The sequence below is a fragment of the Haliaeetus albicilla genome, chromosome 2 (genome assembly GCF_947461875.1).
Source record: "Haliaeetus albicilla chromosome 2, bHalAlb1.1, whole genome shotgun sequence".
In the NCBI taxonomy this organism is placed as follows: Eukaryota; Metazoa; Chordata; class Aves; order Accipitriformes; family Accipitridae; genus Haliaeetus; species Haliaeetus albicilla.
Window position 1 is genome coordinate 33,685,904 of NC_091484.1, and position 27,042 is coordinate 33,712,945.

The 27,042-nt window shown below is 37.9% G+C and overlaps 2 protein-coding genes across 2 annotated transcripts in view; both read left to right on the forward strand.

The window, feature by feature from the left end:
* The window catches only part of EAF1 (ELL associated factor 1), a 172,655-nt gene that overhangs the window by 124,369 nt on the left and 21,244 nt on the right, over positions 1 to 27,042 (forward strand). The window lies entirely within an intron of this gene.
* The window catches only part of ZNRF2 (zinc and ring finger 2), a 64,493-nt gene that overhangs the window by 16,207 nt on the left and 21,244 nt on the right, over positions 1 to 27,042 (forward strand). Inside the window, exon 2 of the mRNA XM_069770351.1 lies at positions 17,095 to 17,190. Coding sequence (XP_069626452.1) covers positions 17,095 to 17,190 — 96 coding nt within the window. The remainder of the gene's footprint in view (positions 1 to 17,094; positions 17,191 to 27,042) is intronic.

Genomic DNA, 27,042 nt, shown 5'->3' on the forward strand with positions numbered 1-27,042 from the left:
GGCAGGTTATACAGATTCTTTCTGTTATCCCACTGTCTGTTCAGTTTTCTTTGATGCTGTGTAACACCACTTTTTTTAAAATGAGATGATTAAAATATTTGACCTTAAATGTTTAAAAACCTGGAGAAGCCTCTGATATGTTTTGTATTAGTATTAGAAAGACACCTTGAGCAGTAGGAGGCTCACTGAAAGATTAACCTTTTGAAATAACATTAGTTTTTCTTGATGAGAGGTTAAAATCTAGAAGGTGGTATTCTGAAATATTTACTTTTGAAAGGGGATAGTTTTGCATCCAGTAATGCTGAGGTAACAAGATAAGGTCCATCTTTTGTTTGGAGAAAAAAGAACAAAACGCATAAATATTTAATTTCACTTAATGGCTTTCAAAGCCAAGATGGAAAACACAGTAATACTTTGATTCACGTGTGAAAACAGGGTTTGTAAATACTTCAATGACCTTTTTCCTTTCTTTTTATGGCCCTGCTGCAGAGAGCTATGTGGTTTGAATAATTTTTCCCTATTGTTAAGTGCAGTTTATTTGAGAGTATGTACTTTTTTTCCTACTTACTGTTATCTTTTTACAATGTCTTGCAGGATTTTCCTTAGGGATGGGAATCCTAAGTAAATATTATTTCCTTTTTATGCTAAAGACCTTTCAGTATACTACCATACCATTGCGCTAACTTCTGTAAGAACATCAGCAGCTTTATTCAGTTTGCTACTAAATAAATAAAAAAGGAATCCACATGCATTTCTTACACTCCCTCCCTACTGGAAGAAATAAAGTGAATTTCAGGAGGAAAAGAAAAGAAACTGATTTTGGTATTTCAGTTGTTGGAGTACATGCATTTCAACCTCTAAATGAAAAATGGAAATACCATCATTAAGCAAAATTAGTACTAGAGTTTCTTCAATGTCCTGGAAAAGCTGTGTTTCCAAATCAGTTGTCCCTAACTTATGGGTAACTTTGCTTTGTTTAGCTTGGACCTCTGCCGTATATCTGGGAACTGTGGCAAGCTCTTGGGTAATTGCCAGGGTTGCATTCTGCTTTTCAATATTACTATTTTTTTTTTCTCCCCTTAAACTTGCTTCATTGGAGAGATGATATATAACATGATTTTATTTATAAGTTGAAGGATTTTATTGAAGTCACATTCAGAAAGTTATTTCCCTGGTATTCTGATTTCTTAGGTTTGGTATAAGGATGGTTTGTTCCATGAGTAGTTACAGAAACATACAGAGATTGGATACTGAATGAAAGACTATTCATATTTGCTTGGATGGCGGGGGACACAGTTGGGGGTGGAACCCACCATGTCCATTTACATTTAAATAAATTTAAAGCCTACTTTAACAGATTAGCCAGTGCAAGACAAAAGCTGGTAGTTTTATAAGAGGGTTTTTTTTCCTTGCTCAATTTCTTTCTGTAAAACTGTCGCCAAGGGAATAGGAGTTGATAATAAAAGTTGTCATAGCTGGTACTTTAGAAGATGTTTCTCTGTCTTTTATAAATTACTTGCATACAAGCCATTTGTCTATTAAAAAAAAAAAAAAGAGCTTTAGCTGTCCATATTAATACATGTGAGATCAGAATTTTTGCCTAAATTGCTTTTAAAGACTTGGATTTGTGTATACATGTTCTTGCCAGAATATTAATAGATTAGAAGACTGTATTGTCCTTTTAGTACTTTGAATTTATTCCAGAAGGCTTGCTATTTTATTTTGCTGGATGGAATTACCCTCAACTTTGTGAGATACCACATTAGGTCAAGAGCAACAATAGCATACTGCAGGATTTATAATCCCTACCTATGTTGTAGGTTGAGTAACATGCTGAATTGATATAAATGCATCTGAAGCATTTATTTTTTTTAAGAACCTAAATGAACTTCTTTCCCCTTGAGGCTGTCACTGTATGGTTCTAGAGTAAACTAGGTGACAGTGTAACAAGATTAGTCTGTCTCAAGATTTAATGCAATTTGTATGAATTTTGTTGCATGTAGAAACCTGGTAAATGAGTTGAAGTTTTTATTTTTCTTTCTGGAAGTCATTGTGTAGATGTTAAGTGCTGTGAACTCCCTTCCTTAACTAAAAGCTTAATTTTCAGTGTTGTTTTGAATGTCTCTGATGTCAGTAAAAATTGTCCTACCTACACAATAGTGAGAAGGGCAGTTTTCATGTTTATGTTGACTTCTACCCAAAAACATATTCTCGTGTGTAAAATATTTATCTTCCCATATGTATGTGTCGTGGTTTAACCCCAGTCAGCAACTAAGCACCACGCAGCCACTCACTCACTCCCCCCGCATCCAGTGGGATGGGGGAGAAAATCAGGAAAAGAAGTAAAACTCCTGGGTTGAGATAAGAACGGTTTAATAGAACAGAAAAGAAGAAACTAATAATGATAACACTAATAAAATGCCAACAGTAGTAATAAAAGGATTGGAATGTACAAATGATGTGCAGGGCAATTGCTCACCACCCACCGACCGACACCCAGCCAGTCCCCGAGCGGCGAATCCCTGCCCCCCGCTTCCCAGTTCCTAAACTAGATGGGACGTCACATGGTATGGAATACACTGTTGGCCAGTTTGGGTCAGGTGCCCTGGCTGGGCATGAGAAGCTGAAAACTCCTTGACTATAGTCTAAATACTACTGAGCAACAACTGAAAACATCAGTGTTATCAACATTCTTCGCATACTGAACTCAAAACATAGCTCTGTACCAGCTACTAGGAAGAGAGTTAACTACATCCCAGCTGAAACCAGGACAGTATGCCATAACCCTTCCAACTGCATCTGTTTTTTTCCCTTTAGGCCAGCTTCTGGACAGTTTTGATACGGTTTTAGCTAAGGAGTGGTTTTACACCAAGAGCGGAATTTCAGTCTGTCCTACCACATTCTGTGGAAAATACCAGACAGAGAGCATGTCAGGCCAAAATCTTCTGTTCGCAAAACAAGTTCAGCATTCACTCATTTTTCAACCTAGAGCTGGAGGATCTCCCTGAAAGATTAGACAGCTGTTAGTCTTCTGTAGCCTGCCTACTGCCCTGCGGAGATGTCTTCCAAACTGGAAACTGCTGTTGTAAGATTATAGGATTAATAGAATGAATGGTACAATGTCTACAGGGTTCTGGAAAACAAGACATAAGTTTAGGTGTTTAAATGGCATTCTCGCTGCACAAAGCCAGGAATTGTATTGGGTATTGCTTCTCGTCAAGGAAAAACCAATAAAAGTAGATTTCTCTTTTTGGCACAACTCCCAGTTTACTGATTTCTGATTTGATACAACTGCTGTAAAGGACAGGTATGGCAAGACATCTGCTAGAGAGAGGAAGAGTGTCCTTTTGTAATGACCAACAGGAATGTCAGGCTTCTTTTGGGAGCGTTTATTAGGTGTTCCTAAAAATGGTAGTTAAAGGCAAATTTAAAAAAAAGTTACTTGATAAAACAACAAAGCCTGGAGGCAGAGGCTGTCCTTTACATGCCTGTGGCTTACTTCTCAGTAGTCTTTAATATGGATAGAGTTTACTATGGAAGAACAAGTCTGTCTTTTCACCAGAGCTGATGACTTATGCCTGGCTTAATCTCACTAATTTGTTGGTGGCCGTACTGTGAAATTTATCACAGTTGCTGTTACTGCACTCACCAGTGTGCAATGGACTTGCCTTCTGAGGGCTTCTCCTACAGTGAAAGTGGATTTAAGCTGGTGTCCATGTGGGAAACAGCTACTTCGATCTCTCCTAAAATCCAGAATAAGGCAGCCTTCTAGAAAACTGGTAACAAGGTTGAAGTGTGAGTTCTCCTTCAAGAGCATCATGGAGATTTTTATTTTGTAAGACATTGAAAATACATCTTATGTCTACTGAAACGTAAATCTTTTTTAGGGACTAATGCTCCTCTTAGATGAAGGAGGAGATCTAATTTGAAATAGAAAAATGCCTATAAATGATGTTAATTCTTTGCAGTTCTTAAAACCTGGTCTGTGAAAAGCAACAATGTGACAATTCAGTACCCAAATACTTAGCAGTATAAAATCTTTCTTGCCTGGAGAATGGTTTGTTTAACTGAAAGTGCCTTTTGAGAATTATTGTTTCTTTTGCAGAAGATTTTGGGAAGTTGTGAATTTTTTGCAACCTAGAATGAAAGGCTACAATGGGAAAATAGTTATAAATCTGTGTCTCTAATGATTTTGGGTTAGTTGTAGTGCTGAGTAGTCTTAGAACTTTAGATGTCTAAAGTGATGGAAGATTTGTACATTATTTTTTAATGAGTGCCTTACACTTTAAAAAAGTGGGAATTGGATGAGAAGGGGGTTATTTTCCTTTAAATAAGTTATTTGCTGCTGAAGTATGTATATAGTACACATTTGGCATGCATCCTTCATTAGCTTGTCTCTTGTTCTAGAAGTTCACAGTTTTTTGGTTTTTTTAATTTGTTTTGTTTATATCATGGAAGGATTTACTTAAAAACACCTTACTGGTCTTTGTCCTCTAGCTGCTGTTTTGATCCTATCAGTCTCTCAATTGTTCTATACGCTGCTGGCAGGCTAGCTAATACAACAGGGTGCAGTGGGCTGCTCTGATGTACCACTGGGAAAGCTCAGGCTCCTGCTTGTTTGGGCTGGTCCCTACCAGCTGACATGCACATGCAGGAAAGGACAGCAAGAGCAAAGGAGGTAGTGCTGCCAAGAGACAGAAGGAAGGTGAAGGGATGAACACATGAGTGAGCCGAGAGGGTTGCCGGCTCAAACTCTGGCATTCTTTATGCTGCCCCTCAAGATCTGTTCTAAAGAGCTTTCTTCTTCATTCAAAACCAGATATTTTTTTTTGTTTGAGCATTTTATTATTTATATTTTAACTGCTCAGTCACTGATTTTAGGGATCTGTGGTACAGCCTTGCTAAGGCTGTGGTTAAGAAGGCAGTGCTACATGGAAAGGCAGACCAAATTTCTGTCATGATTTACTTTTTCCGTGACCCTTGTCTCAATGTCATTGTGGGCAAATAGGCATTTTTATATAAGGTGACATGTAGAGACTTACAAGAATTGTTTGACTTTCTGTGTAAGCTAGGGCAGGTTTCTTACTGACTTTCTAAAGTATATAATGGAGGCATTGCTCCCCTTGTAACCATTGCTTTTTCTTGTCTATTTTAGAGTGTAAGCTCTTCGGAGGAGAGATGCATACATGTATGTGAACAAACATATTTGCAGTACTTGGTGCACTATGATCCTGATCTTATAAGGGTGTTCCTGAAATATGAGTACTATGATTGCTCTTTAGTCAGTTGTTTAAAAAACAAAAAACAACAAAAACCCTCCAAAAAAACCCAAACAAAACCCAACACCCCTTTCTTATTAAAATATAATTTATTAGCATGTTGCAGTTTCATGCTAAAAAAAACCCATCACCCCTTCTTATTAAAATATAACTTACTAACATGTTGTGGTTTCATGCTATCTCAGTATTCAAACTCAAGACATTGTCTCCTTTTTCATATATAATGCTTATGTATATATCAAATGACAGATCATGATTTTGTTTGAACAGTGAAGAACAAAACATACTTCTTAAATAGTTGCAGGTTCTTTTACCTTCAGTAGTGTTATGGATGAGTAAAGCAATGAAAGCATATACTTCTTTACATAAAAGCTGTAATTGGATAAATAAAAGCATTTGAGTCACCATGTCACTTTTCAAATGGCTGAAAAGTCAAAATATCATTTAAACTAATTTGTTCCAACTGCACATCCCTGTTAAAACTTAACTTACAGTCTATGCTGTGTGTGTGTGTGCATCTTATTAGTATGATCTGGTTAATGTAAACAAGATGTTTCTCTTCTAAGTGTAGATGTTTAATGTAGGTAACTAATCAAATTTCTCAACTATTTGACTGATAGACCAATGCAGCAGTTGTAAACAGAGAAAAATAGAAAATGCTCAGTAGCATTCTCTACAAAGATCATTTAAAATGTGAGCAATATGCAAAGTAAACAGTGGCATCTTAACCATGAAAAAGCAAGAATTACATTGCTGACTTAGTTGCTGTGGTAGGAATGATGTGGCATGTCATTTGAAAGTTTGGTTGGTTTGTGATTTATGGATGTTCTGTAAGATTTTGCAGAATATGGTATGGATGCTATGTACTCTCTTAATAGAGGTAAAAGGCTAAATATAGATGCATCTGTCATGATTGATATGTTTAAAGTAAGTCAGTCAATAGCTTGATTTTCTTCAGCTTTTACTGACAATAGTTAAGAAAACTTGGTTGGGGATTATTTCTTTATGGGTGCAGTTCTATCTTTTTCCGAACCAGTTATGCATCTTCTTTACTATTCCTCTTATTAGGCATTTTGCATGCTTTCTTCACTGTGGTACATTCCCAAATTTTATTAAAAGGTTCTGTCTTAGAAATAGGAACTTTTGCAAAACTAGTCATTAAAATACATAAATGCATATCATTCAAACTTAAGAAATTGCTCTCACATTTTATCAAAATTTGTACATAATTCATGTTAAACACTTGAATTCTGTTAATACTGAAGGATTTAATGATCTAATTCCAGTGTATACCTTTCTGAAATTGTGTTTTGTCACCTTTGGTCTTCTCCCCATTTTGTAAGATTCTCTTTCATTATTCTGTTAAAAGTCTGGCTTCTTACGAACTTATATCCTAGTTTCTGCAATAGTCCATACACTAAGGTAAATATTTTCCAAGTTGTAAGAATAGAGGGGTCAATGCAGAGTGAACTTCTCTTAGTTGAACTTTCCATTTAAAAACAAAAGGGTGCTTTATGATAAGCAGAGATGTCAGTACTTTTAAAAAGTTATTCCTTAAGCAAAATTCCTTTGTGCTGAGCATGAATGATGTTTTATCAGCCTGAACTTTTCTACTAAGCTCAGTCCTTATTCATAAGTCATACCTTTACTCTGGAAAAAAAACCCCAAAAGCAAATAAATAATCAAGTAACCATACTTGTTCTACTCTCACCAGTTTCAAGTGAATGAAAGTAAATTAGTCCATAGGTTAGGTGTTTCCCTGCAAAATTAAGAAATTGGTGCCCTCTGTCGAGGACTGCTATTTTGAGAGCTAAAGAGGGAAAATACAGAGTATAATAATGCAGGAAAGTCTGCTGTTGTGCTTAGGTAATAAAAATTCTTGTATGTGTGATTAAAAAATGAGATGAAAAGCACAAGAAAACAAGTATGCTTTGAAACATTTGTTCTTGACTTTCTTGAAACTGTACTTTTAATAGGTATAATTTTTCTGTTATACTGATTGATAAATGTAATTGTAACTACTTTTTATATATAGCTTAACGTTGCTGTTGAAAAATGAAACGTTATTATGTTTAGAATTAATATTTAAACTCCTGAGAACATCCCACATAATAATTTAACTTCTTATTTACATATATTCTTCCCAGTTGTAGTCTTTAATAATTTGTACTCTGACTTTTTTGTCATTGATTGGTTTTCCCCTTTTTTTCTTTGTCACTGCTACCTCTATTTCTGCAGGAACAAGTAGGTTATTGGTAAGTATCTCAACTAAATCAGACTTTACAAAGTTTTGCCTTAGTGAGGACTTCTTTTTTTACCCTCACTTACTTTGGTAAAAACTTTGTAGACAACAGACCAGTTGTCTGTAAATGCTGTGCTTTCTCAGGTCTCCATTATCACCTTGTTTGTGTAGTAGAGTAATAGTTTTCAGATTCTCCAAGAGACTTTGTCTTCTGCATGCTTTCAAGCAGCATCATTATCTGTGCTGTCTTCTAAGATGCTGCCTTCTCCTGGGGCTTGCTCCTTCGTTCCTGTCTGCTGCGTTTCAAGTGCAGTGTTTACTTTGTCTCTCCCATTTCTTTTTTCATAAGACCTCGTATGCATTTTGGCCAGTTTGCTCAGAAGACTTCTCTGCGCCCGACAATATGCTCTGTTTCACATGTTCAGCTTAGTCATACTTGTCAACCATTGTTCAGCCTTTTTCACATCATACCTCTTCCCTTTTAGCTATCATTAAATATACTCTCAGCATGGTATAGCCACCCTCTCCTCTCTTATTATCATGCTTCATGGAATTTTAATCACATTTGTTGCATTGTACAGTACAAGTTTTCAAGATATTTATGTCTGTGCATTTTCAAAAAGTAGGTCTTCCTTCTTTCTTCTGATCTTGGAACAGCTCTTCCTATACTTCCTTTAAATGATGTGATTTCTAATGGAAACTTTTTAACCCTAGTGTATTTTTGAAAGTAGTGACTTTATTGACAGTGTGAAGAAGGGGCGGGGAGTGTAGACAAACTGTTCCCTGTACTTAAAAATTTGTAGTAGTCTTGCCAAATTACACAATTACTCCAGAAAAGCCTACTTTTGGCAGTAGAATACCATTATCCTGTCTGTCTTCTCCAACTTTCATTGTGAAATAATGAGTGGAAAGACATTTTTCAGGTGTTTGAGGAAAATATTGCTCCAGGCAATGAGAGAAAATTGAGGGAGTAGGAAAATTAAGGAAGAAAAAAAAATTTCTAGGTTCAGGAGAGACTAGGAATGAGAGAGAAAAATTTGTCCTCTTTGAACTGTGATTGGTGAGTTAAGAAGAAAAAACCCAATGGGAATATGTAATATCTCTAAAGTAAGAGTTTTAAGGCATTTCATTTGCATAATTTTTTCGGACCTCCAAGCTGACATGCAGTGAGTTATTTGTCATCATCTGGTAATGCAAGAACTAAGCTTGCTTGACAGGTTAATCTTGCCTGCTGTGTGTAAATAAAATACATTTGTGCCCCAAACCACTGACCATGCTTTCTGGCTACTTGCTTTCTGAATAAGGTCATTGATTTGAGTCCAAAATGTGTCCAACCTGGCTTAACTGTGTATTCAGACAACTTTGTTGTCCTTCACACAGCTCCACAAGATTTCTCCAAAGTGGCAAGAGCCCCACTTGTGTACAGAAGCCTCTGAAATGGCGATAGGGCTAATTTCTTCCCATACTACTGGTGTTACTTTGCCGATGCGGCTAGGAGGGGACCTTGCTCTTATCTCTGCTTGCCAGAGATCTGATGATGAATAGACATGAGAGAGGAAAAGTTTCTTTCCTTTGTTGCCCTTGATTCTGGTTTTGGAATAAAGTCTGGTTGATAAGTGGAGTTTTTGGTTGCTAGTTGAAAATATACTTCTCAAACACAGTAAGCTAAAATCTAAAATCATCTGGATTGAGGGTGTAGGTGGAGCCTTTTTTACATGAAAACTGAGGCTTGCTTTTACTTCTAAATCTACCAAATGCAACTCCCAACATAAGTTTATATTCACACTTGTCTGTCTGCAGCTGCTTCTGTTCCATTGAGAAACTTATGGTATGGATCTGTGCTGGGGGAATGACATGTCTGAAATGCAGTTAATGAAGTTAAAGAGTGAATTAATAGCTTGCAAGTCACTTTAAAAACTGTTCTTGTTTGTGTGCTTGTCAATTTGAAAGTGCAAAGACTCTAGGAGTTTGTATGAAGGAGACTTGAGCAGTCTCTCATCTACCTTGACTACAGATCCCTATGGATGATGGGGTCCAACATGGGGCTAACACCCACCCACAAACACAGGTGGAGCTGAGAAGGTCTTTCTTCCCCCCTTTGTTGGGTGCTTGCATCGATCTAAAATGTCACTCTCAAGAAGCTGTTCCTCTAATAACAGCTGTTCTTATTTTTGTATTAAGAGGTGAAATCAATCTTTCCCCAGGTCTTCCCCACCTGTAATTTCATCTTCTGGTTTGCAACATATTTTAGCATGGGGCTTTTTCCCCCGCTCTTTTAATGGTTGTATTTATTGTTCTTCAGTTTCTAAAAATGTGCAGCTGTCAACTATAATCATCATCACTTGTTACTTTTACATTAGTATTAGACACCTGAAGTTTTGCTGTTGATAATGGCTTTATTTATGCATAAGAAAATGTGTCTTGTTCAATTTCTCTTTTTCATCTTGTACTGCGTTATTTTTCAGTGATTGCTACTGAAGATCTCACTTTCCCAATTCCCAAGATGAAGGGAGCTGCAGTTATGTAGTAAGAGTCTGTCTTTCATAAGTGTTTGCTTAGGAGATGAAGTATTATCTAAACATATCTTCTCTAATTATTCCACAGGCTCCTTAACTAAAATAAGTTTCAGGTTTGTTTTTATTCCCCATTTTATATATCCCCCCTTTCCCACTGAGTGCTGTGGGAGCTTTAAATCGGAAAATACAAGAGAAAATCCCTCGTTTCCCTCAAGGAATTCACAAGTGTGTTTACTTCAGTTTTATGACACAAAAGTGGGGAAGAAAACCCCTCTAGATTATGAGCACAAGATCAGTAAGTGCTGAGAAGAAGAAATTATTTGTGCTTATCCTGGTTCAGTTTTCTAGAAAAGACAGGGTTTGGAATGTTTGTATTGTGTTCCTTATTAGTATTTGATTTCTTATTCTCTCCCAAACTGAGGGGACTATTTCTTTATTTCTTTTCATCTTCAGAAGTCTTTCCAGATGGTGCTGTGTTCTCTCGACTTAGGCCATTGACAGCACAAAGAAGGGTGGAAACTAGAGAACTAGATGTATCTTTTCACCAAGACACTTTCTCCCTTAATAAAAAACTTCTGTACAGAAAATGGCAAAGTTTCTCTGAGTAGCCACTTGTATTGGGAGCTACAGCATCCAGAAATTCTTCTGTAGAGGGTTCCCTGGGAATTGGTAATGCTCTTTTTTCTTTTATCTTCTAACTTGAAGACATTTTTACAATGTCACCTCTCTGTTCTTGAATTTAGTGTGAAATAATCTTCGTATTCTCTTTGATAAGAGTAAAGTCACCAGGTAAGAAGTTAGCTGTGTTAAAGCAATATGCTTTCATGTACAAAGCTTCATGGTTTTGAGCTTAAGGAATTACTCATTCTGTCTTTCCATTTCAGCTGTCTGAGGAGAAGAGAGAATTCTGTGGCCACATAACTCTGATAGACCATGTAGTCTTTTCTGGAGCTAGCTTTTTCTTTTCTTCATTAAGTTTTATAAATTTGTTTACAGAAGAAGGGAGTAACAGAAGTTTGACTTGACCAGGACTGTTGTTACTTCAGTGAGAATCTGAATTATTTCCATCTATGTTTCTGCTGTTCTTACAATCTCACTGCATAGTCCTCTACACGCTTTAATGTAAAAGGACGTGGAGGAAGTAGAGGCATTATACTTTGACTTTAATAAAATGTTTATGCTATTCTGCTTTATATTATCATTAGCAAACTTAGAGAATATGGTCTAGGTGAAAAAGTAGGTGGATACTGAAATAGTTGGGGAAAAAAATCCTGTAGCTGCTCTAGGAGAGCAATTCAAATCAAGTGTCACAGTGGTCTACTTCAGGTCCATTTTCAATCATCTTTTTTTGGCGGGTGGACACCTTAAAAAAGGAATTATAATGCCAAACTTGTAAGATCTGAAAGCACTATGGAGGGCAAAATTGGAGTTCATAATTGTTTTTAACATCTTAAAAAACTGTTCAAAACTGAGTAAAAAAGACAAATGAGAATTACTAAATGTGAAGAGAAATAATTCTGTACCACTGCAAAATGGGACCTGGCTAGTAACACTTCTGCTGAAGGGATTGTTATGGGTCATGAGAGGAATGAGCCAATAATCTGTTGGCTTGTTTAAAGTGTACCTGTATGTACCTATATACACACACATAAAGGAGATATATCTATGCATAGATACATCTATATAAAGAGATTCAACACCTAGTGTAACAGAATGATGTGGTAGGTAGCTATTAATTTCTGCTTAGGACTTGTGAAGTCTTAGCCGGAAAGCTCTGCCCAGCTCTTGGCAATGCAATATGCTAAGCTTGGAGAGAGTCCAGAGACAGCAATAGGAATAAAAGGTTTAGGCATCAGGGCCTGTGAGGAAAGATTAGAGTAACTCTTTTTTTTTCAGGCCGGAGGAAAAAGGTGAAGGGCACACATTTTCCAGTGTGAACATGTTTTTTATACTGAGGGCAGTTACCAACTGTTTTCCATGTCTACTGAACACATAAGAAGTAATCAGCCTTTTTTGTAAATGAAGGCTGCTAGTTTAGAGATAAGGGATGATTTTTCTAACTCCCTAAGAATAGCTGATCAGCATTGTAGGTTGTCTAGAATGTCTGTAAAACTTTTCACAACTTGATTTTTAAGGGCAGATTAAATCCTCTAAGTATGTTTAACCCAGTTTCCCAGTATGGGGTAGACTTGGTGACCTCTTGAGGTCCTTTCTAACATGTTTTTCTGATTATGTGAGGTCTATTCTGTTTATTGGGGGGAGGGAATTATTTGTGTTGTTTTGTTTTGGCATCATTATGCAAACTTTATTTGTGTGACATTAATCTTGCATACCACTGTCATACCATCATATTTACTGGATGCTCTGCTTCCAGATTGTCTATAGTTATTTTTCTAAGTACTGAAGAACAAGTGCAAGTACATAAGTAACATTTGTCAGGCTGCTTATTGTCAAATAAGTTTTAGAAAAGTATGTGTATGCAAGGATTTCTCTTTTCTTATGACTTCTTTAAATGTAAACTGAGACGGATTTATCCATCTTGTTTGAAAACACAAGGATGCAAAAAAACCCCAACTAATACGTTGCATACTTATTTTAAAAGAACAGCTGGTCTCATTATACTTTCAGTTTGGTTTTGGCAGTGTTCCAGTTGAGATGTTTTCTGCTGGAAGGTTACTCTGATCAGGCTGATGTAGTCCTTTGCATTGGTGCAGATTTTATTTGTGGTTACTTCTTGCTACAACTGTTTGATATTGACCAAAAGGATCATCCGTTTTTCTGTGCAGGTCTAGTACTGCTTCAATGTGTTTCCTTTATGTGCAATTCTGTGACAGTGCACTGTATTGTCTTCTTTTTTTGCACCATGAAGTAGATATTCCAGAATGACTGCCACGATGATTTTACAAAAATTATAGAGGTCCACGAGTTTTGTTATTTGTTGGATGGGTTTTGTTTTTTTTTTCTTCGCTATGCACTGAACTGGAAGTTAAACAGTCTGATGTTTGCAAAGCAAGGCAAACACAGTAAGATATCGGTAAGAGGTTGAAATTGGTATGGGTAGAGTGAGTGGCCACCCATCGACCTGTCCCTGTGGATAGTTTCCAAGCCTGCCAGCGATGAAAGTTATGAGTTTGGTAGATGGATGTGAGAGAAGATGGGATTTCTTGGCTAACTGGAGGTTCATTTGCAAAAGATGGTGGAGTCTGAAGAAGGTGATACATTCAAGAGAGAATGAGAGAGAGAATTCGCCTCCAACTATTTAAGTCCTGCTACTTAAGCAGGTTTAGTTATTTCAGACTTCCTGTGCCACCTTGGGATTTTCTAGCAGCTGTACTGCAACTTTCTGTTCTGTCTCTCTTTTCTTGTAATTGTACTTTTTTCCAGGATTATGGTTTTGGTTTAGGTAATGTGTTACTTTCAGTATTGTAGTCAAGGTTGTGAAACTAGATGATGGGAGCTTTCAAGAATTTATCTCCCTGCCTCTTAAGCATGCAGTTGTAAAAGTCAGCTAGAGGCGTGTGCTTGCTCAGTTTTGGTGCTCAGTTCTTTCCTGCTGTACAGAAAGAGAATGGGGTGAGAGGTGGTTCTTCCCATGACTTCAGTTGTATCTCAGGCAATGTCCTCTCTACTGTGGGAGGAGGAAGGACAGCTTTGCAGTGATATGCTGACAAACAGTGATGACTCTAATACAAAGGTGATAGTTCCTCATCTTGGATGAGGATAAGGAATGCTGTGAAACCAACACCTTCATAAGAACTGGATTTTTATCTAGAACTATACGTTATCTCTTGCACTCTCCTTGTAAAGAAAGGGAGAAAGTAGTTAATTGAGTTTCATAGTTTTTAGAGGACACTTCATGTGATGCCACCTCATCTGATAACTACTTCCACTTTTTTGTCCGCATGTCTGTGAATGCATTGTTTATCTGCAAAACTCAGTAAAACAAGTCACGTAGAGAGCAAGTTATTTTTGACCTGTTGCTGATTGTTAAAGTCATGTGAAACTTTCTTCAAGTTATTGGAATTGTTCCTTGAGACTGGTGGTAAAAACAAACATAGGCTATAAATGTTGTTAGCCTGCTGGGCAGCAGTACAATAGAGTCTTTGTTCTTATGGAGTACTTAATTGTAAACTGGGTCATGAAACTATTGCCTTCTGATTTGAGGAAAGGTGGGAAAATACCAGCTTTTTAAAGGACCTTTAACTGGCTTGTGGACAGTGTTGATTGTTTACTTATTTATATTTTTCAAATACAGTTTAAAAAAAAGTAAATATTGTGTCCACAGTCAAAATAATTTGTTCTTTGAGGTTACTAAAGGAGTTGGAAATGCTGATTTTCTTCACACAAAACATACACGGTACATCTCTTGGGGAAGGTGGCTAAATCCAGGAGCTGGTTATTGCAGCAGAATGTTGTGAAGGAATGAGAAGTCCAATTTCACTTGTATTTGAAAAGTGTTTCAGCAAGTGTTGCGAGCTCAAGGCTCTTTTTCTGCTCTTATGCTTGTCTCTGGCATGCAGATAATGCTGGTCACTGGAAAAACATCTTTTCCACAAAGATACCTTTACCACTGGCAGCTAAGTTGGTCCATAAGGCTTGGTTAAGTGTGATGTCCGCTACTTCTTGGGTTCTTCAGAGTACTGTTCTGCACACTGCGTAGAGCTACAGTAGTCAGATATCCCAGACTTGGTGTGTCAGGAGAATATTTGTAGTTGTTTAACTATTACCTTCAGATCCCCCTTGACACTAGACAAGCCACAAGATACTGTATTGTTAAAATACTGTATTGCTAGAATGCAGACTGTTTACTAGGTTTAGGGGTAGGTGCATGGTAGTATGGGCACATTCAGCTGAATACTCTAGGTGGATGACCAGAAAGATTTTTCACAGCTGTCTATCTTCAAGCATGAATTTAGACAAAAGCATTATTATTATCATCATCATTATTTACCCAAAGTCTCCCTACTGGTTTATTTGTATTTAAATATTCCCTCCAAGCATTCCTGGGATATGTACCTTGTTAATAACTCTGTTAATTTTAGCAATAGTTCTAAAGACCTATTGGTGGTTTTTCCTGCCTCTGTCACTCCCAATTAGACATGCTGATGACCCTAGGGAATGAGCTAGGAGGGTTCTGTCCAGAAAGCGAAGGGAACGTGTTAATGACTGTCCCGGTGCTTAACTAGCCATGAACATAAATGTTAACTTGCTGCAATGCAAACACTCCCTTCTGGCACAGCAGGACTCAGTCTGCAGTGTATAAGGAAGTTATGTGCTTTTTCACATCAAAATATGTTTTCAGTTATGCCTTATAGCTTGAGAGAAAATTTACCCCAGGTCAGTTTTTGAAGAAAACTGTAACAAAACAGTTATGGGTGGTTTTGGGTGTTTGGAGGACTGAGATAACTAGTTTCGATTTTAGTCATGTTGAGACGCGGCCTGGGGGAAGGAGGCTACACAGTAGCTGAAGGGTCACTAACAAAGCTTTCTAGAAGTAAAGTAATCCTTTCAACTTGTTTTTTTTCCAAAAGATGTGTTTGGCTATTGTATGCTTATTAAGCTGTGGTTGTGACTGTTGTTTGTAAAGATGGGGGGGGCGGTGTTAAAAATAAGGAGAGAAGAGCAATATTTAAACTGAAGTGTAAGATTGACACAAGAAGAAATAGATATGAACCACTTATGACTAAAATGGGAAGAATCAGAACTGTACTTTATCTGAGGAAGTGGTTTCCAGTACATGTTCAGCTGCTGCTCAGAGTTCCTCATGGGTGTTACCAGTTGTCTGCTTTGACTTGCTTCCTATTAGCTGCACTAAAGAAATAAAAATCATTGCCTTGATAAATGAAGTGCATTACTTCTATCAAGTGCTAATGCTTCAGGTTAGTTGTTTGATCTACATCTGTATAATAATTAACAGTAAAGATTAAATTTCTCAGGCATCAGTAACTTGAAAGTGCAGCATCAAGTCACTTGTCATCCTTGACTGACTTGGTTCATTGTGGATTCCCAAGGTTAGAAGTACAAAAGTAAGGGGCAACAAACTGAAACATGTGGGAGCAGGCCCAGATGTGGATGTTGGTGGAAGGTGCAGTGGCCTTTTATGCATGCCTGCATCATTACTTTTCAACAGCATCAATGCAGTGGGCATGGATTTAGATATTTTTGCCATATGTTGTCCTGTAGGTATACTTCTTAACAGCTGTTACGTATCAAGATCGCTATGGTGGCTTTTTGTCTCTCACTTGTGTGTTAATTATTCAGCAGGTCAAAATCAGTCAGACTTTTCTGTGGACCGTAAAACTTGTACAGCCAATCTTTTCCTTTAACTGGAAGACTGCTGTCTTTGGTAATAACATAAATTAAAGTATTAAGCAGTTTTGTCATGGACTATGATGCAGTTGCATTACAATCCAGACTGTCTTAATTATTCTTTACCCCATATTGCCTCAGGCTGTGACCTCACAAGCTAAACAAGGTCATGCTTGGCTAGGATGACAGAAGTCAAACAAATTCAGCGCTACAGGAAGTATTAGTGACTCAGTAGGTGAGGCAACACCCCTGAGTTAATGTTTTCCCTGTGCCCCAGACTGGTAAAAGATGCTGCAACTTGCATGATGAGATGTAAAACTGAGATCCTTTGTTAAAGTTTCAATGTTATTCCTGGTAAAAGCACAGATGTTAATTCAGGGCTCCTGCCCAAGTTCAGATTTTAATGGCTATGTTCTCTATACATTTCTAATTTCTGTTTTAGTAGTGTCACATTATCCTCTTGCATTTGTCTTAAACTGCTCTTAGAGTTGAGGGGAACCTTTCTGTTCCAGAGGTGGCGACGTGTTTACAACTGGCAACAGATCAATTTGCAGAAACAATGGTCCATTTTGAGATCTTTTGAAATCAAGGGGATTATATTCATGTAAGAAATGTCAGGTCAAAACTGAAAAGCTGCCAGATTTTTTTTTCTTTCTTTTAATGCGTGCAGAATAGTTTTTTAGCTTGAATAGACATATTTGCAACATGGTCGATTGTACTCATGCTTACATATTTTTATTTTCCATAGGATTCAAGTGCCCTGTATGTTCAAAATTTGTATCTTCCGATGAGATGGATTTACATCTTGTGATGTGTTTGACAAAACCAAGGATAACCTACAATGGTAAGAAAGAAATAAGCTGAAAATTATTTATTAATTTTAAACATTAGTGTGATAATAACTCTATTAAATACTCTAGTAACTAATTCAGTGGACTCAGAAATAGTGTCTGTTTTTTGCTTGTTTATTTTTTGAAAATAATTCCTAAGAACTTGGTCTTTTTTTATGCTAATATAATTTACACTGTTCACTTGTTCTACGAATATAAAATTATTCCTATTTCAGTGTATGTATTCTGGGTTTTTTTGGCCACAAGATCAGATATTGGTCAGTGTCTATTTAGTGCCCACTTGAGATATGTAGTTTAAACGTCCTCTCATCTAATGACATCAAGTAGTGAGGTAGGTCAATCAAGTCTCATTCCGGGGACATTATTAAGGACTGTTACTCGACGCACTGTGCATTTGCACCTTATTCAAGAAAATTACCCTTTCTTGAAGGAGCTAAAGAACTTTCTCTTTCTTCAGCTGATTGCGTATGTGATACTTCATAAGGACTGATAGATATTTATGTCTTACCTTCATTTTTTGTGGGTTTGGTGAGACTTTTGCCAATGTCAAGTGAATCACCTGTTGTAGCTCTATCTTTTTCCCCATACCACTAAGCTCTCCTTCTAGACAACCTTTGATGCATGGCAAACAGGACTTTTGCCACTGTTGGGATCAAACCTTTCTATCGCCGTGGCTTAGACTGACACTCAGTTCTATGGAAAGCACACCAAAAGGTTTCCGAGAACTAGGAATTAGAAGATGTTACTGAAATCCTAGTGCCTACTTTGGCAGAGCTGCCCTACCATCAGCAAATCTTACAGTGCCTCCTGAATGAGCTTATAGCACGCCGGTCACCAGATGTGGAATATGTGAGAGCAGACTGCAATTAGAAAGAAATTGTAGAGGAGAGGAAGTCGGATTCTTTTTGGAGGGGCAAAGCAAAAAGTTGAGAGTCAGTGGTTACAAGTAACATCAGGGAAAAATCTAATTCAATGTAAGGTAGAAATGCCGTGTAATGAGGGTGGTCAAACACAGTAGCAGGCACCTGAAGAGGTTGTGCAATCTCCATCCTTGGAGATGATCAGAAATTGACTGAATAAAGCCCTGAGCAACTTACTCTAACTTGGCCCTGCTTTGAGTGAGGGGCTGGATCAGAAGACCTCCAGAGGTCCCTTCCAACAGAAGTTAGTTATTATATAAATAACCTGCAGTGTTATGGGCTCCTTGACCCTCCTTGTACCCTTGCTGTTATGGTATCCTACACTGCTTGCTTTTTTTTTTTTTTTTTTAATTGGAACAAGTCTTAAAGGGTGGTAGGGCCCACCTTATTCTTTGTCTGGACAGCAATAATGCTTGGCCTTAATTGCAAAAATAAATTGAAATCATATACTTATAGTTGTGAAATCCATTTCAAAGCACAGCACTCAGGAAAAGTAAATTTTTTTTTTTTTCTCCTGGTGTTGCCACATATATATTTTAGAAGGTTGACTTCATGGAACAGAGGGGGCTTTGTTTCTCTTTGTTTTGCCTTTTGTAAATTAGGACTAAGCATTTTCCAAGAAAAGTTGTTAGAATCTGCATGCTGAGGGATGTTGAACATCAGGGAGAAGCAGGCTAGTCACCCCATTCGGGGAGGGATAATGCACTTGGGATCAGTTAGGGTAGAGCAGGAGAAGGCAAGCTGGCAGAGAGCAAGTTCTAGCAGTAATCCAACAGATGGGATATCCACAAGTTACCAGCTGACTGACTGAAATCCTTTGCCCCTGCTGTTCCCTACATGTACATATGAGTGCACTCAGCTGACTAATTTCTTTCAAAGAAATGGCAATTACATAATGTAACCTCTCAGTATTGTTTGTGATGTTCATTTGCATCACAATAGTGCCATATTCAACTCCCCCCCCCCGCACTGTTTCTTTCAGCTGGCATGCTGCTGGTTGGAGCTCCTTTGGGCCATCTTGTTACCTTTGCGCAGTCCGTTAAGTCAACAAACGTCCATATAAATGAGCAGAAGTAAAACCTGTGAGTGGCATCTGAAGCTACTCTCTGGATAATCTGCAACCCGACAAAAGCAGTTGTGGACAATGCAATATGAGTTATTACCAGCAACATGTAATTTCTCAATTTAGGAGTGTGTCTGCTGTATAGAGAGCCTCAGAAACTCATTCTAGGAAATGGTTATATAAGCTTGAAAGGACAAAACTACTAAATTATAGACTGGTTTGAGAGAGACACTTACTTCTAAGTGTGGTCTCATTCTCATAAACGCTTAATAGAACTGTGAATTGATCCTTGTAGCTCCAGTTGGTTAGCTCCTGGAGTCGTGGACTAAATCTTAAATTATAGCCTATAGCTGGTTATTTAAATTACTGCAGCACGAAGAAATTGAGAATATGGCTGCAGAGTTGTGCAGCACTCAGTTGTTACTTTGTGGTATGACTGTGATCCCTTTAATGAGGCTAATGAAAGAGAATTAACTAGCAGATTGGTAACTTAATGCTGCCATGATTACAGGCCCAGAATTGCATATGAATATGTATATGCATGCTTTTTTTTCTTGTATATTTTGCTGTTTGCCATGATGAGGACATCAGTGATGGATCTGCCTTTTTGTCATAAGTCATAAGAAGGGCATCTCAAGTTTTCCTTGAGAGAAGAAAACATGCTGATACCAACTTTTGAAACCTTCTTCCAAAATGGAAGGCATCTCTTTATGGTTTACTTTCTCATTGTTATCTTGGCCTTATGCTGTACATACTGAAATGGAGCCAAGTAGGCATCATTTGCTTGTGTTTGCCACTGGTGGTTTCCCAGTCCTATTACCACTAGCAGGGAAAATATTTTTTTTTTCCTTTTTTTTTTTTCCCCTTACCTTCTTTTCTCTCTGAATTTTGTGTTACAAGTCATTGAAGGGAGCCTTAGACTTTGTAGGTGGTGAGATATTTAAAAATTGAGCAGTTGGATTGACCTGTGCTTATGTCTAGTTCTGTTCTAGATGTGTTTCCTCATGATACTGTAAATGTATTAGTTGCTCTTTCTAAGAAACAACAGGGAGCAAATTGTATTTTGTCATTCTGAGAAGACAAACCTTTCTTTTTAAATGTGAGTCTGAGACATACAGTCTTCCCCAGAAAAATGCTACAGGACTGTTTAGCTGTGATTTGAAGTTTAAAAAAATTAATGAGTCCTCCCAGCCAATCTCTAATTGCTTTCTGAGCTACCTTTGTGCATTGCATTTGGCAGTAGGAAGGGTCAGTGAACGGCAAACTCTGGCAGCTGTCTGATTTACATGTGTTTTCTGAAAGAGAGTGGTCACAAATTTGTCCCAGTTCTATGCTGGAAGTTGTGCTGATTTTCATATAAATAAATCGGTACATTTTATTAGCCTTATTCTTTCAAAATCATGTGACTTGCCTGCAACAGAGATCTCATTGCTGACTCAATTTGGCATGTGAAAAGAGCTCTTTCTTTTTTCTGTGGAACTTTTTTCCAAGTATCTCTTAAACTACTTGTGGTGCTCACACATGAACCAATATCTAGGCATTTTGATACAAAAGCTGGTTAAATGAATGGAATTGTGCAAAAAACATTATGGTGTTTCAAGTTACTGTCTTAAATAGCTTTGCTTTTTTTAGCAATTAAAAACTGTCTTCATACTGTTACTTGCTGAGTTGCTGAGAAGCCAGAATAGGTCCCATGCATGGGTTAGCCACAGGTTGCTAAAAGCCAGTTTTATGAAGAAAGTGGGTTGCTTGCTAGTTGACAGATTTTTGTTTGTTTGTTTGTTTTGAAAACCACTGCTGAAATATTATATAGTCACACCTATTCCTTTGAGCTTCTCCAAAGTATAAAATGAGGCCCCTTGCACCATCTTGTTCAAGTTTGCCATGGTGAGTTATGCAGGGAGCCCACTTAGGGGCTACTCTGAAAAAGGTGTTGCTTACTAGGTAGCCCTGTGTTTTGCTCAGGCAGGGGCATTTAATTGAATAACAGTGCTTTGGAAGCAACTTGCCTTTAACTCCCTGCTGATGATTAGACCTATCTGGTGAAGTTTAGGTTTGGAATATAATTATTGTTCATTTTGTGTTGTTACAGTATTGATGCTTTTTTTCACTGGAATGTGTTCTATAAAAATTGAGAAGACACAGGAGAGACTTGTGTCTTTAGGGGCACTAGTTTTAGATACTTTGCAACAAATCCAAACAATTCCTCTTGAAGAAACCTTGCAGTTGGTTCTGAAGTAATTCTGTTTTTCATTTTAAAATTCCTTTGTTTCTCAGGACACTTTGTAAGACTTTATTATTATTATCATTATTATTATTCTTAAAGGGCCCCTCTGAGAGCAGGGACTAGCAGCCTGGCACCTGGCCAGATGGGGAAGCCAGTGACCCCGGAGAGCTGGAGAGAGCCAGTCAGCTCAGTAGACTGGTTGGCCGGCTTGGCGAGCCGGCCTGTCCTCTTTCAAAAGTTTTGATTGAATTAGCACATTCCTGTGGAATATTTTGGGTTTCATCAAGTCAGCACTTTGTGTTGGAACGCGGTTCTACTGGAAACTTTCTAAGCGGGTCTCCTCAAAGCTGCTTGCTCAGGGGTGGTGCTGCTTTGACATCAGTGCTGCTTTCACTCAGACCGCTCTGCATTTAATTCGGATACGGCAGTGAGTCTGATTATTGGCCAATATACTTACTGAGGTTCATTTTAAGGGGAAAAGTTTTTGCTAGTGTAATTTCAGAGAGGGAGAATGTTGAGACATCCAGTGTGTGAGCTGGCAGAGGTTTTTTTCTTTAGTAAAGGTAATGACTTTACAATTATTCTTTTTAAATTACAGTAAGTGAATTTTTTAGCCCTGTCACACCAAAAAAGAGCAGGGGTTCAAACATCACAGATAGCAGGGATTACATATATAATTTTATATTTAAAGTTTATCCCGCTCTGTTTTGAATGGAGGATTAGTATGTGGACTAGGTACATGTACTGGAAGGAAAACATGAGTGAAACTCGATGTGATCTTCCCGTCCGGCAATGTACTTTGTCTTCTGGGGTGTTCAAATGTAACACCATGCACAGCTAGCCAAATATTCCCGTGTCATCTAACCAAATTCAAAGTGACTTGGGCCACAGTAGTGCAGCTGATTGAGATTAGCAAAGATGCAAAGCAGAGTTTTGTCACGAGGATATAAATACGCTGTTTATTCTAAATCAGTTTGAAGTATTGGGTTAATTTTTTTTTCTTGTGAGGAAAGAGAAATGCTGGTACTGCCACATGCTGAGGCCTGCATGTGAGTGAGTGTCAGAATCCTGAGCTGGAATCTGTATAAGCAATAATCCTGCTAAAGGAGTTGTCAACATCTAAATGACAGCCCTAACATATTTATTCTGATCAAAAGTAGAGAAGATTGGTGTGAGTCACCTAAAGGACTAAAAAATGTTTTGGAAGCATTCTTTGTGAAAGGGACTGACCTAATTTTTTCTAACACAAGTTACAGGCTTTGTTGATTAGTGGCTGTTTCAACATCTTTGGGGCAAGCTATTTGTGCTGGAACTTACTCAGTTTATATTGCTCAGTAGAAGGGAAGAAAAATAGCACACCTTGACCTAACATTTGGACCACTGAAATACATGATTTTGGCAGTTCTGCCCACTGCAGTGACTTGATTTTCTTTGTCACTTCTGTGCACAAAAAAAGGGAAAGTATTTTACTCAGCAGGGTTGATGCCATCAACTGTTTTGACTGATGCACTCAAAACTTCAGTCTGGAATGAAAAGAATTGCTAACTTCAAGCTCACTTCTCTGCCACAGTTCCTGAGATCATACCCTAAAAGACCTTGCAAAAGGGCATCTTGCCAGTCTGCCTGGAAAAGCTTAAGCCTTCCTCCTTGTTCTCATCCTTTAATAGGACTAGACGTTCAGCAAAGCAGTACAAAATAATACTAAGGCAAATCAGTTCTTTCATTCTACTTCATCCGAGGTATAAAATTCTCCACAGAATTTCTCAGTTCTTCCATTTTTGGAGTTTAACAAGATTCTTGGCTAAAAGTTTCTAGCTTCTTGCTCTGCCCTAGATGGTTCTGTGCTCTGTCTTGAGGGGTGCTGTGGAGGGAGAAGAGCATACTTTATAAGGTAGTTTAAGAGGACACATAAAGAGACACATAGTCTCTGCTTGCAGTTAAAATAGTGACATTTACTTGTTTTGATCTTTTGTACTCATGAACATCCTCCAGAGTATGTAGGAGGTTCATTCCGTTTCCCTGATGCTTTAAAACGGTTTTCTTCAGTAGTTCTTGAAAAGAATTAGAACTGTTAAACATCTGTTCAACTTTGAGATTTTGCTTAATGTAGTGATGGTAGAACATGACTATAGTAAACAAAATTTTAATCTCAGACATTTGCACAGCTGTTATTCTGTGAATTGGTAGAATAACAGCTCAGACTTTTTATAGCTTGTCTTGCGAATCATTGTTACAATTTTAAGGAGGGAAATTGTGTTTGAAGAACTTGATTAAAACGTATTGATTAGTTTGTACTTTCTCCCTTTGGGAATTGGTAACATTTGAACAAGGAGGAAGCTTTCACTGGTGTTCACCAGTGTAGGCCGTGGATAGCTACTTGTCCAAACCAGACTGCCAAGAAGAACAGTGGCAAACTCTAGCTCTTCTTCCCTTTTGTTCAGTGAAGCTGTATTTCCTTCCAACCATCCCAAATCTCTTCTTCAGCAGTTTTTGGTACCTCACAAGAGCATCACTGCAAAAGCAGCCTGTTACAGTTCAGGTTTGTTGGAAGGGAGTTTTTTAATTTTAAAGAGTAAGGCTGACAAATGTCACTAAATAAAACCACACTCAAGTTCAATGTGTACCTACTTCCTAAAGGGGGGACACACCTGTTTCGGTGACCCTATTTCAGCCTCAGATCAGTGGATGAATTGGGTCAGTCTGTGATACTGTGGAGTTGCAGCGCTTCTGGAGGCTGCAGTCTCTTATCTTTCCTCCAAACCCAGAAACTGTCAACCGTTTGCTACAGAGTCAAAAAAGTAAGCTGTATATTTCTAATGGTGTAGCTGTGAAGAAAGCTCCTGAAGTGGGAACTTAGTGTAACTGAGAGGGAAGTGCTTCGAATGTCTGGAACAGCAGTTCCCAGAACTGCAGGCTGCCCCATTTATCTTGGTAAGATATAATCTTGGAGGTTTAGTGGTTGAGGTATCAATATTGCTTATTATTTTACTTTTCATGTAAAAGAAAGGGAGGCATAGGTTTTTAAAGAAGCTATGACAGCTCACTTTCATGGTTCAGGTTGGGGATGCTCAATAGATTATGCTGAATTTTCTTGCTGTAATGAAGTGAAGCCGACATACTTGGTTCCTGCACACACACAGCAGAGATCACACCCATTCAGATCTTAAACTTTTCTCTGATTTGTTGTGAATGCAGCTTACTCTTTTAATGAACATTTGGGGAGAAGAAGAATATTTGGTGGGTGCTCCTCTGCATACTTTGCCTTGAGCCAGGCTTAAGTCTGCTAGACTGAATTCCTGTGATGGAGCCATTGCAAATCACTCCTAGCCAAAATAGTTGCAATGTCACCTCATACTTAATTCAGTTCTTGAGAGTGGGACAACAATTTTTTTTCTCAGTACATTGGAATCACCTTTACATAAATGCATACATGTGCCATGGGAGTATTTTATATGCAGCACTGGATAAATACAGTAAGCTTTGGACAGCTATAGAACAAGCCTGCTTGTTTCTGGAAGAGATAGAGAAAATAGGGTCATTCATGTGCTGAATAGGTCAAGTTGTTTCTTTTCCTTATAAGCTACTCCTAACCTCGTTGTCTTCCTTTCGTACTGACAGCGCTGCTAAGGTCAAATGACAATTCTTGTCCTAGAAAATTACAGATAAATCTGTGAACCAGTGCAAAGAACATCTGCAGGTGACATGAGGAGCGATTCAGATCGGGTTAGAAGAGGACCCGATATATTGTGCTGTATGTCATTGTGTTTCTCTTATATAATGGCAGCGCAGTGCTGCATGCAGTAGAAAGCTAAGGGACAGTTTTGTTCGCTCGGTAGCAAATGCTCACTGTGCCGTGACTCCACATCATGTGATGCGGGCAGACAGGAGCTACCTTCCATGTCTTACACTTAATCAGTCTTTAGCTTTGAGAGGTCATTCGGAGGATGTCATAAATCGTGTCTGCAACTGCTGCAGTCTTGTGACTGCTGGGAATTTAGCTTCAGGGGAAATAATGTTCCTAGTTTTGTATGGTAATTCTGCAGTCTTTAAAGCTGATACCTCTAAAACCTTGAGATTTTACTCGTTTGTTAGCAGCAAACTGGCTTATGTTTTGTAGCTGCTCTGTGGAAATGAAACACTTGAAAATACACAGCTTTTCCTAATCTTAGAGAATAGGTTTCATTGGCTGGATTTTGAAATAAAACTACTTGAAATCTTTAGGTTTTTAAAAATAAATGCCATCTCGCTGAGATTGAGTGTTGTCTGTAGGAATTTCACGGTATTTCCTTCCCTCAATTCCTCACTGTTTTGCAGGAACTAGAACAGCTTATTTGCAGATCAGGATTTTTTTCTAAAGAAATACAGAAGAACAAGAGGCACTCCTTTTTGCTCAGAAACTGCCCCAAGGGCCGATCAATTGAAAGTATTGCCTGAAATGTCACTTGTGATTTATTTTTTTCTTCAGGTTAAAATCTTGCTTTAAAATCTGCTACTCTTTGATTACTTAAACAGTCTTGCACTTCTGAGTTGCAGACTCAACCCTTCAATGACAAAAGAAGTCAGTCCAGCTTTTACAGGGGGCTTCAGTGGTAGAACAAGCCTAGCTCTTCAGAAGCAAGCTGGATGAAAACACTGTTAATATGATAGAGTACTCTCACTTCTAAACTGGGGATTATTATCACTGCTTAGACAGGAGAAAAGATTACCAGTTTTTAGTATTTTTAACAAAAAACAGTGATTCTGGAACAGGCTGTAAATTGCCTATTGACAGGAATTACATAGATTATATACTGGCATAGGTAAAAAATACTAGACTTGCGTATTGTATCCTCCCTGGAGGAACCTCCTCGCTCCCTGAAGTTTGCATAACTTTGTCTCACGTGGCTACAGACTTGTTCAGCTGCAGAGACAACCCAAAGTTTTAACACACAGCTGAAACACGAAGAACTTCACTATAGCTAGTGCTAAACTATGTTAACGCTTATGAAACCTTGTTAAAGTTTAAAGTTTCCTCATAAAAACCTCAGATAACTTCCATTTTAACCCTGCACTAATAGCTATCTGTAATTTAACGCCTTATCAAATTTTCTTCATTTTGTCCATGTTTCTCATCCCCTCCTTTCTTGTGTGAAGTTTAATTTGATAGTCTTCATGTATAACAGTAGGTATTGGGTAGCCTTCATGTAGCTAAGCAATAATGTGGTATTCATTGATAATTTTTAGCCTGTAAATAATGTTTATTTGTTTGGATGAAGAGTTGGGGGGAGGAATTGTTTGGTTAACACTTTTGTCTTTTTTTTTTTTAATCCCCAGTTCCAAGGAAGTCTCTTTCAATCTATGCCTTTATTAGCTGAAATGCCTTATTGTCATGATGTTGTCCAATAGTTTTGCTAGCCTGTAGATTTAAAAAATGAGGAGAGAAATAAAACTTTAATATGGTTGTAGAAATATACTGCTAGATTATGTGCATAAAACTTTGAACAAATACTGGGGAATTGTCTTTGGGGACTTTCATTTTTTTTAAACACATCTCCTGTGTTATCTTTTTGTATTATTATTTGTGAATGGTCATGATTGCTGAATATTATTGAAATTATGTGGGTGTCTTTTACTTGACTTAATTGCTAGGATCTAG